At 50.4% G+C, this 14,842-nt stretch overlaps 1 protein-coding gene across 1 annotated transcript in view; it reads left to right on the forward strand.

Annotated features, from left to right (window-relative positions):
* The window catches only part of LOC102370064 (alanyl-tRNA editing protein Aarsd1), a 16,157-nt gene extending 8,659 nt beyond the window's left edge, over positions 1–7,498 (forward strand). Inside the window, exons 7-17 of the mRNA XM_025200737.1 lie at positions 54–173; positions 266–425; positions 1,519–1,576; positions 1,851–2,007; positions 2,141–2,257; positions 4,130–4,260; positions 4,705–4,771; positions 4,979–5,070; positions 6,076–6,130; positions 6,977–7,071; positions 7,268–7,498. Coding sequence (XP_025056522.1) covers positions 54–173; positions 266–425; positions 1,519–1,576; positions 1,851–2,007; positions 2,141–2,257; positions 4,130–4,260; positions 4,705–4,771; positions 4,979–5,070; positions 6,076–6,130; positions 6,977–7,071; positions 7,268–7,403 — 1,188 coding nt within the window. The 3' untranslated portion in view covers positions 7,404–7,498. The remainder of the gene's footprint in view (positions 1–53; positions 174–265; positions 426–1,518; positions 1,577–1,850; positions 2,008–2,140; positions 2,258–4,129; positions 4,261–4,704; positions 4,772–4,978; positions 5,071–6,075; positions 6,131–6,976; positions 7,072–7,267) is intronic.
* The last annotated feature ends 7,344 nt before the right edge of the window (positions 7,499–14,842 follow it).

The following is a 14,842-nucleotide window of genomic DNA, read 5'->3' on the forward strand; positions in this document are numbered from 1 at the left end:
CCTGCGCGCGGCCCGGCCCGCCACTGACCACCCCCTCCCCCCTTGTGTTGCAGTTCCGCACCCGGGTGCTGTGGTGCCGCCCCGCCGAGCTGCCGCGGGAGCGCGAGGCGCCGCTGCCCGGCTTCTACGTGGGGCTGCAGGACACCATCCTCTTCCCCGAGGGCGGCGGCCAGGTACCGCCTCCGCGCCGCGGGGCTGTGGGGGCGGGTGGGAGGGCAGGGGCCGGCGCGGGGCGCAGCGCTGGTCACTGCCCTCTTCTCCGCAGCCGGACGACCGGGGCCTCATCGAGGACATCCCCGTGCTGCGAGTGACCCGGCAGGGCGCCGAGGCGCTGCACTTCGTCCAGACCCCGCTGGAGCCGGGCAGCGAGGTGTTGCTGTCGCTGGACTGGGACAGGAGGTTCGACCACATGCAGCAGCACTCGGGTGAGCGCTCGCCCCCGGGCAAGGCAAGGCGAGACAAGCTGCCCTGCCCGTGTTGGTGGTGGGGACTGCACCCAGGGGTCTGTCACAAAACATAACTTTGCTGCGTCTTCCTCTGGGATCAGCGCCTCCAAATAGCCCTCGGGCACGTTACAGCCAGACCTTGGGAGAGGGTTATAACCGTCCACCGCATTTCAGAGACCTGGATTCCCCGTGCTCCCCTCAGCTGCCTGGGCAATAGCGGCTCTGCCCAACACGGTCCCAGCACAGTTGTGAATATCCCTGCATCCATTTCATACGGGGATGGCCAGTGCTTTGTTGGGCCCCTTTGGCGGGAGGGATCAGTTTGCCAAGTTCCCTGCGTGGTTCTTTTTGGACCTGTTTTAGGATAGTGACGTTTTCTTTTGTATTATTATATAAAGCATACAGATATCAACAAAACCCCAACAGTCCAACACACAAAAGTCATCGCTTGTGATACAACATATATATACACAGTTGGTACAGCAAAGATACAGTTGACACGCAAATACCCAGTTACATGAACATTCAAAAACAACCATTGACATTGTGGTACAACACATGCACATTTGCATAAACATTAGGATAGTGAATAAAGTTCTTTGGGTGAATCTGATATCTTTTATTTGACCAACTTAAATAGCTGGGGAAAAAAATGTAGCAAGCTTTCTGGTTTTAAAAACCCTTCGTCAGGCTGAGGAAGTCTCTGCAGTTGGTGTGTGCTCTTCCTGGATGGAATGAATAGTAAAGAATATGAACGATAAATATAGTAAAGATTAGTAAATGTCTTTCAAATGAGGGTCACAAGCAAGCATAATATTTATGGACTCGGAGCAGAAATGTATAGTCTGCTTTGAGCTCCTCCGAACTAGCTGCCATATTCTGTGGTTCTCAGGGCTGACTGGGTGAGCTGTGCCTTGTGTGTGTGCTTCTAGGCAGTGAGCAGACCTCTGCACACACGTGCTCTTGTGCGTTTGCAAAGGCCAAGGAGAACATAACACAAGAAACAAACATTTTAATTGAATTCCTTACCACCTGCATGCAGTAAAACTCAGAGCCATTTCTTCCTTTCCAGGGCAGCACCTCATCACTGCCATTGCAGATCTGATGTTTGGATTCAAAACCACCTCATGGTGAGCTGGGAAGTAATTCCTTTTAACCTCACTCCCAAAGCTTGTTTGTTTCTGCCATTATGCTGAGCCCTAGCCATCCCGTTCAGCACAGAGGGCCTGCAATGGGCAGCCAAGCTGAGGACAATCTGTGCAAAGTGAGAGGGAAGGGCTTAGTGCACTGAAACTCAGTTTCTGCGTCATTCTCCTGCATGGCACTTAGCGCTGAGCAAGAAGCTTCCCGCTTATCTCTGTTATGTTTGTGGGCAGGCATGATTGATGTTTGCTGTCCCTGCAGGGAGCTGGGCCGTCAGCGAAGTATCATAGAACTGGACACGCCCTCGATGACAAAGGAGCAAGTGGTGGCTCTAGAGGAGAATGTGAATGAGAAGATACGGGCCCATATTCCCGTGACGGTGAAGGAGTTCTCTGATGGTGACCCAGAGGTGGAGATGGTGAGTGGCGCTTGAGGCTGCTGGCTAAAATCTATTCCAGAGCTGCATAGGGCAGAGGCAGTGTCCTGCCTCATCTCTTGTTTGTCCCGGAGAGTTCTCGTTGCTATGCGTACCTTTCTTCTTCTCTTGGTAGGTGAGAACCCGTGGTTTGCCAGATGACCACACAGGGCCAGTGCGAATTGTGAGCATTGAGGATGTAGATGACAACATGTGCTGTGGAACTCATGTTTCTAACTTAAGCCAATTGCAGGTAAGAGCTCCCCAGCTTCTGTCCCTTCGCCCAATACACAGAATTCCGGGGACAGAAAGATCAAGGGTCTACCTATGCATTTTCCTAGTTAGTAGGAGAAGCCTAACTGAGCATCAGAGGGCATAGGGGAACAGCCATGTAACCTCTGTCCAGGCCCCAGTCCTTTGTCTTTTCCATGTAGGACTTGGGTATGCTGTGTGCCAGCAAAAGAATCTTCCAAACTGCTGACACCCTAGCTAGCAGGAGGTCTGTTTCCAGTGGGCTGGAAAGTCATGAAGTTCTGTGGCATTTTTGTGGTTTGCCATGAATGAGGAATTCTCTACTTGGCTCGTGGAGAAGTAGGTGAAGATAAACATTTTAGAGCTGTCTAGGCATTCTTGTGCTTATGGTCCTTTGAGGGAACAGTTTGAGATAAATAACTCTTGTTTTCCAGTTTGCACAGGTACTTTGTTACTGCTGTGAAATTATTAGATATTATTATGGCCCTAAGAAAATCATGGGTTTCTTGTCAAAAGTTCATGGCATGGATGCAGGTAGAGTATAATTTTTCACGGAATATTCAGAATACTACCATTGATCTTGGCAATTGGGTCCTGATAGTTCTGTGAGTGTTCCGTGAAAAAAGGAACTACTACCTGCTCACGTGCAGCAGGCAGGCACATAGCCATAGGCAGCAGAAGGCTGGGGCTAATAGGGCTTAGCCCTCTCAAACGTGGGGCAGTGCAGAGGGCCATGGGGCAGCCCAGGTGCGGGCTCTGGGAGGCTGCGAGGGAGGGGTGTGCACAGACAGACACAGAGCCTGCATGCAGCCAGGATTGCAGCCAAATGGTATGCAGAGCACTGTCCACCACAGCAGGGGGGGGCAAATTGAGGCCCCCACAGGGAGGGAGGGAGTGGGGCAGGGGCTGGGGTGAGTGGGGCCCCGAGCCAGGTCGTGGGATGCCTGGAGCCCGGGTGGCTTGTCCAGGGGCACGGCGGGGGGTATCTGCCACTGCACGCACCTCTGGAGAGGCCCGGGGACCATGTGCCTCCCTGGATCTGTGTGGGGCAGAGACGGGCTGCCCACTGTGGGCTGGGCTCTGTGCCCTGCTACCCCTTCCCTGGAAGCTGGCTCCAGGAGATAGTAGTGGCAGGTACATGGCGTTGCGCCTCTCCCAGGGCAGGGACAGTGGGGCACAGAGCCCAGTCCACCTCTGCCCCATGCACAGATCTGGGGGGCATGTGCCCCCTGGGCCTCTCCCGAGGTGCATGCAGTGGTGAGAGCCCCCCCCAGATGAGCTACCCAGGCTCTGGGCATCCCATAAGGGGCCCCACTCACTCCTGCCCCACTCCCTCCCTCTCTGGGGGCCTCAATCTGTGCCCCCCCAAATTCCTCCCCCAGCTTACCTGCTGTGGTGAGCACTGCTCCGCATGCCTTGTGGCTGCGATCCTGGCTGCATGCAGGCTCCGTGTCTGTCTGTGCATGCCAGCCCACACTCGGGCTGCCCTGAAGCCCTCTGCACTGCCCTGCATTTGAGGGGGGCTAAGCCCATTAGCCCTGGCCTTCCACTGCCTATCCTCACAACCCTTAAAAATCGCTGTGTGGTCTGAATTTTGCGGTTTTCATTCACTCCATGGAATCACGATTTTCTCAGGGCCCTAGATATTAGGGCATACGTGGTTAGTTTAAGCACCACATCCTGCTGCTGGCCCATGGCTTATGAATGTAACTAATCTGTTTCCATTTTCCCTGTGTTTCTTAAGGGTGATGTTAATGGTTCAGGTTTGATGATCTAGTGTAGATGTTCACTTGCATCTTGCTGTATGTCAGTTGCGTGTCTGTAAAACTTTGTAGTACTTCCATGATTAGGATCCTAATTTTTTCTCTATAAGGTTATTAAGCTGCTTGGCACAGAAAAAGGAAAAAAGAACAAAACAAACTTGGTATTCCTGGCGGGGAATCGAGTACTGAAGTCTGTTGAATGGAGTCATAGCACTGAGAAGACTCTCACTTCACTGCTCAAGTAATAGTACCCTTTCCCTTTTCTCTCCCTCTTTCAGCCTTGCTGATCCTTCTCTCATGAAGAGATGGCACAGGGCCTTAGAGCAGGGATGGCCCACCTATGACATGTGTGGCACAGGCAGCTGCTCTGTGTAGCAAGCAAGTCCTCAGTAAAGGGAGGTGCTGGAATGGAGGCAGAGGGGCTCAAGCATCCTGCCCTGTGGAACAGAGTTGGGGTAGGAGACTGCTGCTGGAGGAGGTGTGATTTGTAGCTGTCCAGAGCAAAGTGAACTCTTCCCTGGCCCTGCAGCTGCTGCAGAGTCCAGGGCGTTGGATCCTGACTTGCTATATAAAATTGCAACAGTCATAGGGTGGCTTATGTTGTGGTCTACGCTGTGGCTCCCATCAATGGAGCTCTTTCTGGACAGTGCATTAACAGCCCCTAAGCTCTGCCTTTCTTTTTCAGGAATGGGCCAGAGGAACATGTGGAAGCTGTGAAGAGGCTGCAGAATTCTGTGAAGATGCTTCAGAAGGTACAGCTGGGCCCTGTAAAACAGACTCTGGCTACTTTTTCAAGGGCTTGTGCCTTCACAGTGATGTTCTGAATAATCTTCATTAGTTAGAATTGAATCTTAGACTCTTTCTTAATGAACTGGAGGCTGTGAATATTGTGGCCTCTACTGCCTTAGGGCACCCATTTCAAACCTTGTCTACAACACAAGAATGTTCTTTCCTTTCAGAACAACTTGAACCTGCTTAGAGACCTAGCTGTTTTGACAGCCCAGAGCTTCAAAAGCAACCCGAACCGAGACCAGCTGTTTGTATTACACAGGTAAGGCATTATGGATAGGAATGGGCCTGCTGGGTCAGTGGTGCTCTCAACCTTTTGGCCTCATGGCCTCATGGGCTAAATGAATGATGCAGGCCTAGTCCATGGGTTGGATTGGACTCTGCATCCCAAGATTGGACCCATGCACCTAGATCCAGACTGCATTGCCCCTGCCTGGCCCTGTGTGCCTGGTTCGGGGACCTAGAACTATATGCCTCCGCCCAGCCTTGTGTGCCTCCTCCACCTGGCCCCACGTGATGGGACTGGGGTCTGTGCTGCCCTGTGTGCTGGTTCTAGTATGCGGGGCCATGGCCTGCAGGACTCCCAATGAGCCAGGTGACAAGGGGCTGAGGACCAGGTCTGGCTTGCTGGCTGAGTGTTAAGCACCCCTGCCCCAGGTTATAAATCCCACTCCCCTGCAGTTGTGGGCATGCATATAATGTGTGGTAGCTGCATTCCATTCAAGGCTTTTTACCGCAAGTATCAGTCAACACAGCTGCTATGTAAGGGAGAAGATAAATAAGGTAACCAGACTATTAGACAAGCTCTGTCTGGGTCTGCTGAAAGGGCTTGTAATATAACAGGACTGTATTACAGTTGTTTGAATTCTGATGGGTTTGTAGCTGAACAATGCATTTATCTGTCTGATCTCTCTCTGCCCAAAGCATTTCCAGTAAAATTGAAGAGCTCTCTGCTAAACAATAAGCACTTTAAGAATCATAACTCACCCGTTGGAAATGCTGAAGGTTTTGCTTCAGACGTTACTAGTCTGATGTTGAGAAGCCAAAGCTGTGGCTTGCAGGAGCAGTTCATGCAGAATCTGGGTGTTGGTTCTCTGACGGTCTGAAAGCCGCCAGGAGGGAACACACTAAAAATCAGCAAAAGCCATGCCAGGACAGTCACAGCCACTGCTGCTGTCTAGTCAGTTTGGGACTCCTGGGCAGGTTTTCAATGTTGGTTGGATCCTTTATACCATGGAATCTCCAAAATGCTTTTTATTTTCTACAGGAAAGATGGTGACACTGAGTTCATGAACATCATTGCTAATGAGATTGGGATGGATGTGAGTATTCTGTGTTGCTAGTACCTCAGTCTGGCCTAGGACTCATAGTGTTTGCTACCATATAGGAACCCAACCAGCCCTTACCAGTCCCTGCTACAGACTCGCACAGAAACAGACTTCTTTATCCATTAAAGATGCTGCTGCACAGGCCAGAGCTGATCATGCTTCCCCCACCCCCTGTGCGCATGACAGCCATGATCTGGTGGACCACCCCTTCCTTGCTGGAAGATGGAAACTCATTTTCCATGGTTTCTTTCTGTAGATCTTGTCAGCAGCCAGGTAGAGGTGAACAACATGGAAATATTTCAATGGGCTGAAGGCTTTTGTCACCCTTACACAGGGTGTATCTACATGTTGCTGTATGGTTATGTTGCTACAGCACCATGCTTTAGTACTTCCTTTTGGAAGTGCTAAAGCACGGCATACTACGGGCTGTTACTGTGCCGTGCGTGCTGTGGATGGGTAAATTTCCCAGCTATGTCACTATAGTGGCGCACTATACTTGCATGATTGCCACGTTGCCATAGCCTGCCATACAGTGATGTGTAGACGTGCCCACAGAGACCCTATAGCCCATTTGACATGGATCCTGTTCTGTCAGTGTTCCCCAACCCCCATAATAAATGTCTGTGCCCCAGAACCAAGTAGGAAGTTGACCTGGAGTGAAAAGCACAAAGCTCTTCTACTCTACTAAGGGATTGAAACCCCCAATGTTGCCATCCAATTGCAGCAAAACTAAAATGGCAGTCACTCATTCGCACATTTGGGACTTGCCTGCTTACTGCTCTAGTGTTAGGGTGCTGAGATGTTGTGGAGCAGAATCATTCTGTTGCCCTCTTTTCACAGGAAACCCTGCTGTTCCTAACTGTGGGAGATGAGAAAGAAGCTGGTCTCTTCCTCCTGGCTGGGCCCATCAAAATAGTTGAGAATTTAGGTCCCAGGTAAATTGTTGTGACCTTCATTAAGTTAGAACTGTTATTAAGGAAGCCAAATTCCTGTCTCAGGTAAAAAAGAAACATTATTTCTGATTATCAGAGAAAGGGCCAAGGTGGTGAGGTACTGACCATTTCCAAACAGATGCAGTTTACAAATTACCACTTGTAGGCTTCCTGGCTTTATCGCATTGAATTACTGCAGGGTGGCCGAAATCCTGGAAGGCAAAGGAGCTGGGAAACGGGGCCGCTTCCAAGGCAAGGCAAACAGGATGAGCAGGCGAGCTGAAGCACAGGCCCTGCTCCAGGAATTCATTGACCACCAAAGCTCAGAAGTATGAAGAACAGGCCTCTCCCCTGGACTATCCTGCCTGGAAGCATAATAGTATGCCACCACTGACACTCCTCTAGAATAATAAAGATATGGGAAGAATAACAGTGTTTCTGTGCTGTTTATCCAACCAGAGTTGGGGAGGAAGCTGCTTCTCTTCTCAGACAACGGTTAATTTTTCTTGGTTCTGCAAGGGTTTTTTTTTCTGTGGGGGGTGCAGGTGGTGAGGATTAAGTGAACTTGGCCCTACTAAGAGGTTTGAGAAGTGGGTAGCCAAGCCCTGTCTTTCATCTCTAGCTCAGTAAGTGATGCTACAAACTTTCCCACCTCTAGGAAGGTGGAAGCTTCCATGTTCTAACACTTTTGGCTAACCTTGTATCATAGATGACTAAGATGGACTCTGTCCAAGGCCCCCCAGCCCCTACTAACATCCAGGTTTTTCCTGGTGATCCTTGGGTTTTGCCTTATTTCGGTGGTGATCAATACCATCTGTTGCAGAACAGCAGGAGGCTAGGAGTATATTCCAGGTTGTTACAAACAGTCAAAACTCCCCTTTAACCATATGACAGCCTCCTGATGTACTACTTAGAGCAGAGTGCTGGAGTTTAACACTTGCTAACTGTTAGAGAAAATGAACTGGGTTTTTGTTGCCAAGTCCTGGGAAAGAGAATCACTAAGGTCTTGGGTTGGGAATAGGTGGGATGCTGGAATCCACTCCTGATGCTTAAGTAAAGAGCAGGTGGAACCAGGGGCTAAGCACAGCCATCCAGATGAGCCAGATATCTGTTGCTTTGCAGAGACAAAACCTGAAGGAATGTGGGTGAAGGATATGATTAAAGTCTGTAGCAAAGAAGAATGATGGACCTATACTGGGTATAGCAAGTTGCTCAAACCCTGTCTTGTGCAGGATGTTCATACTGGCTGCTGTTCTTCTCTGATATTCAGAGGCTGCTGCAGGGCCTGGAGAACTTAATCTGTTTGTGCTGAGGCGAGTGTTGCTGTTGGGTTCATTTTTGTTGTGTTTCCTGTCCATGCTGGTTATACATGCTGCTACTGACCTCTGAACTCAGCAGCTCTTTCTGTCAACTGCATACCAACCCAGTTACAAACATGATGTGAGTATTGTCAAACTGGGGCCATGGAGACTTCCTTATACAGATCAGCGTTATCTAGAAATGTTGTAGAGTATCATGTGTTATATTGACACTGCCCATCCTGGTTTGTGAATTACACAAATCCCTTCAACTTGGTGCAGCTACACAAAGCATAGAGCATGACACCCGCTGCTGGTGACTTACACAAATGGCTGGTACCTTTTCTTTGGGCACTTATTTATATGTATACATATCTGTCTCCTCGTGCTGGCCATGGGCTTTTTTTCCTTTCCTTGCAGCTGGTAATTTTTTTTCTCTGTGAGAGCATCTTCTGTTTTTGAGGCCAGCACATATCCACATGTATTGCTTTTTAGCAAAGAGTGAACTGCAGGCCATTGTGCACTGCTAGGACTATAGGCAAGCCAGCCACATTTCCCCTTTGTAGAGCTGGACAAGAAAAAAGAAAAATTTACATTGTCATAGATGAGAGCATGAGTTGGATTTGGGTGCCTAATTCTTTTAGGAAAATCCAGCTCTGCAGCATTAGTATCTTGCAGGGACACAAGTTTCTGTAAAGGGAAATGGGGGAGGCTTGCCATGCTCTCCAGCATCCCTTGCCTTGAAGGTGGAAAGGAGTGGTGGTCCTGCAAATATATGCTTTGTCCCATGCTCACCTGCTGCCCCTCTTGTAATCACTGAAACTATTTCTAGTCAAAGACCAGGACACCATCTTCCATGTGACAAGCAAATCCCACAGAACACCAGACTTGCTGCTTTGATGGCTTTGAAGTTTTGTCCCATGCATGTTCTGTGGTGGGTGCTGGGGAAAATGTTTCAAGCCTTTTGTGAACCAAAAGCACATGTAGCATCTACCTCAAGCTCAAGGTTCTTCCACATTCTTTCTGCCAGAGCTTTCTCAGATAGGGTGGTGTATAAATTAAATCAATCAGTCAATTTCAGGAGGCCCAAGTTTTCTGCAAAGAGTTTCTTGAATCAGGTCTTAATCGCAGTAGAGTGTTTAAGCAGGAGTAAACTAAACTTGACGGGGAACAACACTATACCAAACCTGGGGCACACCATTAGTACATCTACAGCAGAGTTTTGCATTAGTGCAGCAACAGCCATACTCGGAAACCCCTTGTAGGCAAGCCCAGCACTCTACTACTCTTCTCGGCCACTCTGGAATGCTTCTCCCCTAGGGATGAGCTGTTCTTGGCTCTAGTGCATTCCTGTCTCCTGTTTTACAGAAGGAACTTTGTGACCTCCCTGAATTTCTGCCTGCTAGGGGAGGACATGGCTAGCTCCTAGCAAGAGAAGACTTGCAGCCAGGATGGTGCCAAGCTGTCCCTAGTGCTATACAGCAGGATTGTCCAGCTTCTGAGTAGAAGGAGGCTGCATGCCATACTGGGCAGTAGTAGCCAGGTGGCACAGTTGCTGTCTCTCACCCATTGACTCCTCAATCTACATTTTCACTGATTACCTGTCTTGTATGCATACCAGCCCAGCCGCTGGCTTCTTTACTTTTCATTCCATCCAGGAAGTGCACACACCAACTGCTGAAACTTCCTTAGCCTGACGAAGGGTTTTTGAACCCGAAAGCTTGCTTAATAACTATTCTCCAGCCATTTGGGTTGGTCTAATAAAAGATATCAGATTCACCCAAGGAACCTTGTTTGCCAACCCAAGACATTTTTGATTGACAGTCTGCCAGCTTTTTACTGGCATACAAACTTTGTTACTTACATGTGATTTTACTGTCAGTAAACAAGAATTCTTGGGTTGGCAGCCCTGTGTGACTGCAGCAGTAATTTTATATCCTGCTGCCCCTGGCATAGGGTCCCTACTCATCCCATACCCTGGTATGCCTGACTGTACCCCCGCACCATGTTGCCCTGACCCCCCCCCCCCCCCCCCCCCCTCCCCCCGCCCCATGTTCCCCTGACCCCCCCCCCCATCTCCTCCAATTCTGCTGGCCCTGCTCCCCCTGTCGCAGCACAGATCCCCACCCTCTGGCTTTCCCACACCGGGCCCACAGCTCTGTCCCAGGTGCACTGCCCACCTCTCTGTATCTTTGAGATGAGCAGCTGTTAACGGTAAGGGATGGGCAAAGGGCCCCAGCAGCAGCACATGACTAGGGAGGAGGTGGGGAGTCTACCTAGGGATGGCCAGGTATGTCTGGAGAGCGGTGTTGTAGATGAAGTGGAAGTAGTTAAAGGTTTCTGCTACCAACATACTGAGGGGTGGAAATGTCTGTGAGAGCAACAGGCTAGCTAACTAACCTACCTGGTGGTTGTCAGTGCAGCAAGTCGTGCAAGGTACAGGACCAAGTGCTGTGTGCATGCAGAATCATCCACAGGATTGCCAAGGCCACTGCTAACATATAGGGCAGTGATTTCTAGACAGTGTGCTATGAGAGAAGTAGAAGTATGCCATGAAAAAACGGTCTGGATTAGGCCCAGCCAGGCTGGCCCTCATAGCAGAATCGGGCCGATGGAGATCCAGGCTGCGAATCGCTGAGTAAATTGTGCTGCCGGTTTTAATCTAGAAAAAAGTGTGCCTCAGTTATGAGGTTTGAGAAACACTGATCTAGTGTCTACTGGGAGTAGGCTACATCCAGCTGTGCCACAAGGCCATTCAGTGCCTGATCTTGATCAATGAGATAACATTATCAAATATTCACACAAACCAGGCAGAAGGGTTTGAGACAGCTGTGCTCTATGCTTGTTTCTGTTGGCTGCAGTTGCTCACTGGTTTAGCCCTGGCAGTGTATGCTCCCCATTTGAATCAATGGTTGGTGCAGATTAGAGAACAACCATCTCCAGATGGGAGGACATGGTTCTCTCAAACTTGTCTATCTCCTGTCATAAGGCTGTAGGTTGGTGGTGGGAGTGGCAGTAAGACCCTCACTAAAAATGACACTAGTGATCACCTGATGGGAGGGGAAAGGGAAGCAAGCTGTAAAGATGACACTGGATAAGCAGACAAGAGACGCACATGGGCCAGGACCTCACCTAGGGTAGGCCACAGAGGGTATAAATGCAATGGAGAAGTGGCACATTTTGTCACATTCACATGTCTCTGTTAAAGCAGCTCTCAGGAATGGCTGAGTTTACTGCTACCCTTCCACCAGCAGGGGGCCTGAGAGAATACATACATAGCATAGCCGACATGGCAGGCCCACTAGGTGTCCCACAGGCATGTGGTGAAATGTTTGTGGGAGGTTTTGTGCCTGAATACCTGTTGCATTTGTCCTGCCACTGAGTTGCCCTCTGACTTAGCTCATCCCAGTACCTGATGCAAGGAGCAGTGAGGGCTTGCAGAACCCAAGGATGCAAGAGATCCCAAGACCCTGCAATTCTGCAAAACCTACTATTTTTCTTGTGCCTGCAATACCAATACCATTTCCTATGTTTGTAATAATACTGTCTGTGACTGTGACCCAGAGTTTCCACTGCCCGGCAGGTTGCCAGGCACTGCGCGTTTGCACTGAATGGCCACTTTAATGTATAAATAAAATGTAGTGCATCTGTTAAATACTGTTGGCTGAATTCAAGGTCTCATCTGTGTGGTTTTCTCCTGTGCTGGCAGGAGGTGATGATGATGCGGGGGTACGGTCCAGGAGTGGCATGTTAAGGGAGGGCAGTGGTGGGGGAAGGGGGAGTCAATGAGAGTTTGGACTGGGGGTGAGGGTGGGGGGTAAATCCTCAGCTGGATGCTGAACATTGCTCTGGAGCTGTGGTTGGGGAAGGGAGGTGATGTGAAAGCTCATCTTCATCTCCCAAGGAGAGGCTAGGTATGCTGGGGCCATAGCACAACTACTGGGTTTCTGTAGGAGGATGGGCTGGGGCATTAGAGGGGTATTAATTGAAGCAGCGACAGTTGCTGCCTGCCTACCCAGCAGAAAGATAGCATGTTTCCTATTAAAAGCTCCCTCCCTGAAGCCAATGCAGAGGGATTGAGCAGCCCAACCTTGATCTATCCACCTGGGGTGGGTCAGAGTAACCCCAGTCTGAACATGTGTGGCAGGGACAGGTGGCAGTGTGGTTCCAATCCAGATGCATAGGTTGCAGGAGAAACAGCCTGGTGTCAGCCCCAATCCCAGTACTGATCTGGACATGTGGGGCAGCAGGGGTGGGGCAGGGTAGCCCCAATCCCAACATGTGCCAGTGGGGAGCAGACCAGATGGATGTCATTTCAGGGCTGGATGTCATGCTTCCATGGGCTAGATTTGGCTTGCAGGCTGAGCACCGTGAACTAACCAAAGCATACGTTAAAAATATAGTTTCAATTATATAGAATAAGCTTTCCTTGGCTGAAGCTCACTTCATCCACTTAAAAGCCTACTTCAAAGCCCTGGGTTTTGTAGGGGAAGTAGTAAAACTACTGTGTTTTTCAGAGGGAGTGGCTGAGGCATTAAGTGGGCAATTAAATTATGCAGCAGTCAGTAGCTGCCTAACAGGACAGTGACCTTTTAAGGTACCCCTCCCAAAACCCAAAGTCTGTTTTGGATACAGCTCCTGAGCCCCTGCCTCAATTTTTTTTTTTTTGTGGCAAATTCAATGAACAGCTTCTCCCTGTCCAAGATTTCTATTCACCAAGGCCCTACTGTAGCAGGGAACTTGGTGCTCCTGCTACTTTAAGGGAAAGCAGGCTGCAGGTAAGGAAGAGGGAAATCAGTAGAGCTACATGACCCAAAAGGGGCTGGGCTGGGCAGGCAGTCTAGCCCTAGGAGCAAACAGCTTCTGCGCCAAAGGGCTGCAGTAAGACTTCTGTCTATTTTTAACATTCAAATACGGTGGGCCCTAAAGCCCACCCAGCTAACTAGTAGCCCCTATCGTATGGGGGCTAATGGGTGAATCCTAGAACAAAATACTTGGGACAACAAAGGCAAAAAACAGGACAGGAGGGACGTGAGGGTCAAACGGTCAAAATGTGTAAGTGCGCCTGAGAGGGACACCGAGCAGAGCCCTCCAGACCGCACCCGCCAGCCCTCAAATTATCCAAGGAGCTGGTGGACGCCGCCCACTGGTGCTCTGCCCAGAAACATGCATGGACAAGGCAGAGGAAAGTGGCCCCACAGTCTCCAGGCACCTTCCCAGCCAGAGCCTCCTTCCTGGTCAAGTACAGGGTCCACAGGGCCAGGGCCAGGGCCAGGAGGAGGCTGACCGGGAGGTCCTGGGACTTGGTGGGGCCACAGCAAGACTCCTGAGTAGGATGTAAGTAAGACTGGTAGTTTAGGGATTGAGACTGTAGGGGTGGTGGAAGTCTCAACTAGCCTGGGAGCAGGGCCAGAGCTTGTGGGATAGGGGCCATGGCTGAGGAGCAGGACCACAGCTGCAGCCTGCAAGGGGCAAGAACCAGGGTCAGGACCCACAGCCTGCAAGGGATGGAGTTGGCTGGAGGTAGTGAGGCCTAAGCCCAGGAAGGGCTGAGAATGAAGGGCTAAGCCCAAGAGAGGTCAAGATGGGCCTCTATTTGGAGTACTGAGTCCAAGTGGGGCTGAAATGATCAAAGGCACTGGAAGACTCATTAGTGTTGGAAGATCAGTCCAGGCAGGCCTCTAAACCTGGAACCGAGTTGACACTAGGTCTGAGGGCCCATGGATGAGAGAGTGACTGGATTAGGCAATGGGGCTTAATACCCAATGATTGGCGACACCTGTGAGGCTTAGGCATGGCTATAAGGGAAGATGAGGAGGCCATGTAATTCACTGTGAAGGTGATGAGCAGTGGCACCTGTGTTTATGAGGATGAGCTTTCACTTGGAGCCTGGGGGAAGCCTCCCTTTTCTGTAAAAGCATAACAGCATCAAGGTGTGGCAGGAAAGTTCAAGGGGGGACTGCCCAGAGAAAGCAGAGGTGACTGGGCCCAAGGGGGGCTCCTGTTATACCTGCACCTCTCAACAGGCAGAAATTGTATTGAACAACAGACAACAGGGAAAGAAGTCTAGTAAAGTAGACAAATGCCCTGTGAAAAAGCAGGCGGGCAACACTTACAAATCTTTCCAGGGAGTCCATCACTTCCCTGAATGACAGCATGCCCTGGGCCCTGCATGCTGTGCATAGCAAGAGCAGGTGGCATGTCCCCAGGTGGTGGTGACTGCCTCTGGAGAATTATTTAGGCCACAGGGTCCATCTGCCGGATGGCTGGGGCAGTGGTGATGCATAAGGGGTGCATGTGCACGCCCCTGTCAGGCTATGCTCCCTGCTTAGGTGACAGGCAGGGGGGCCATGTAGTGCTCCTCAACCTCTGCATGCTGCCTGGCAAGCAATATGGCTATGACCATGGTCAAGCACTAGTAGCAGTCCTCTCTCCCTCACTCAACTGCGAGGCCATCGTGACCCAGCAGTGGCTGG

The sequence above is a fragment of the Alligator sinensis genome, unplaced genomic scaffold (assembly GCF_000455745.1).
Source record: "Alligator sinensis unplaced genomic scaffold, ASM45574v1 scaffold161_1, whole genome shotgun sequence".
Lineage (NCBI taxonomy): Eukaryota > Metazoa > Chordata > Crocodylia > Alligatoridae > Alligator > Alligator sinensis.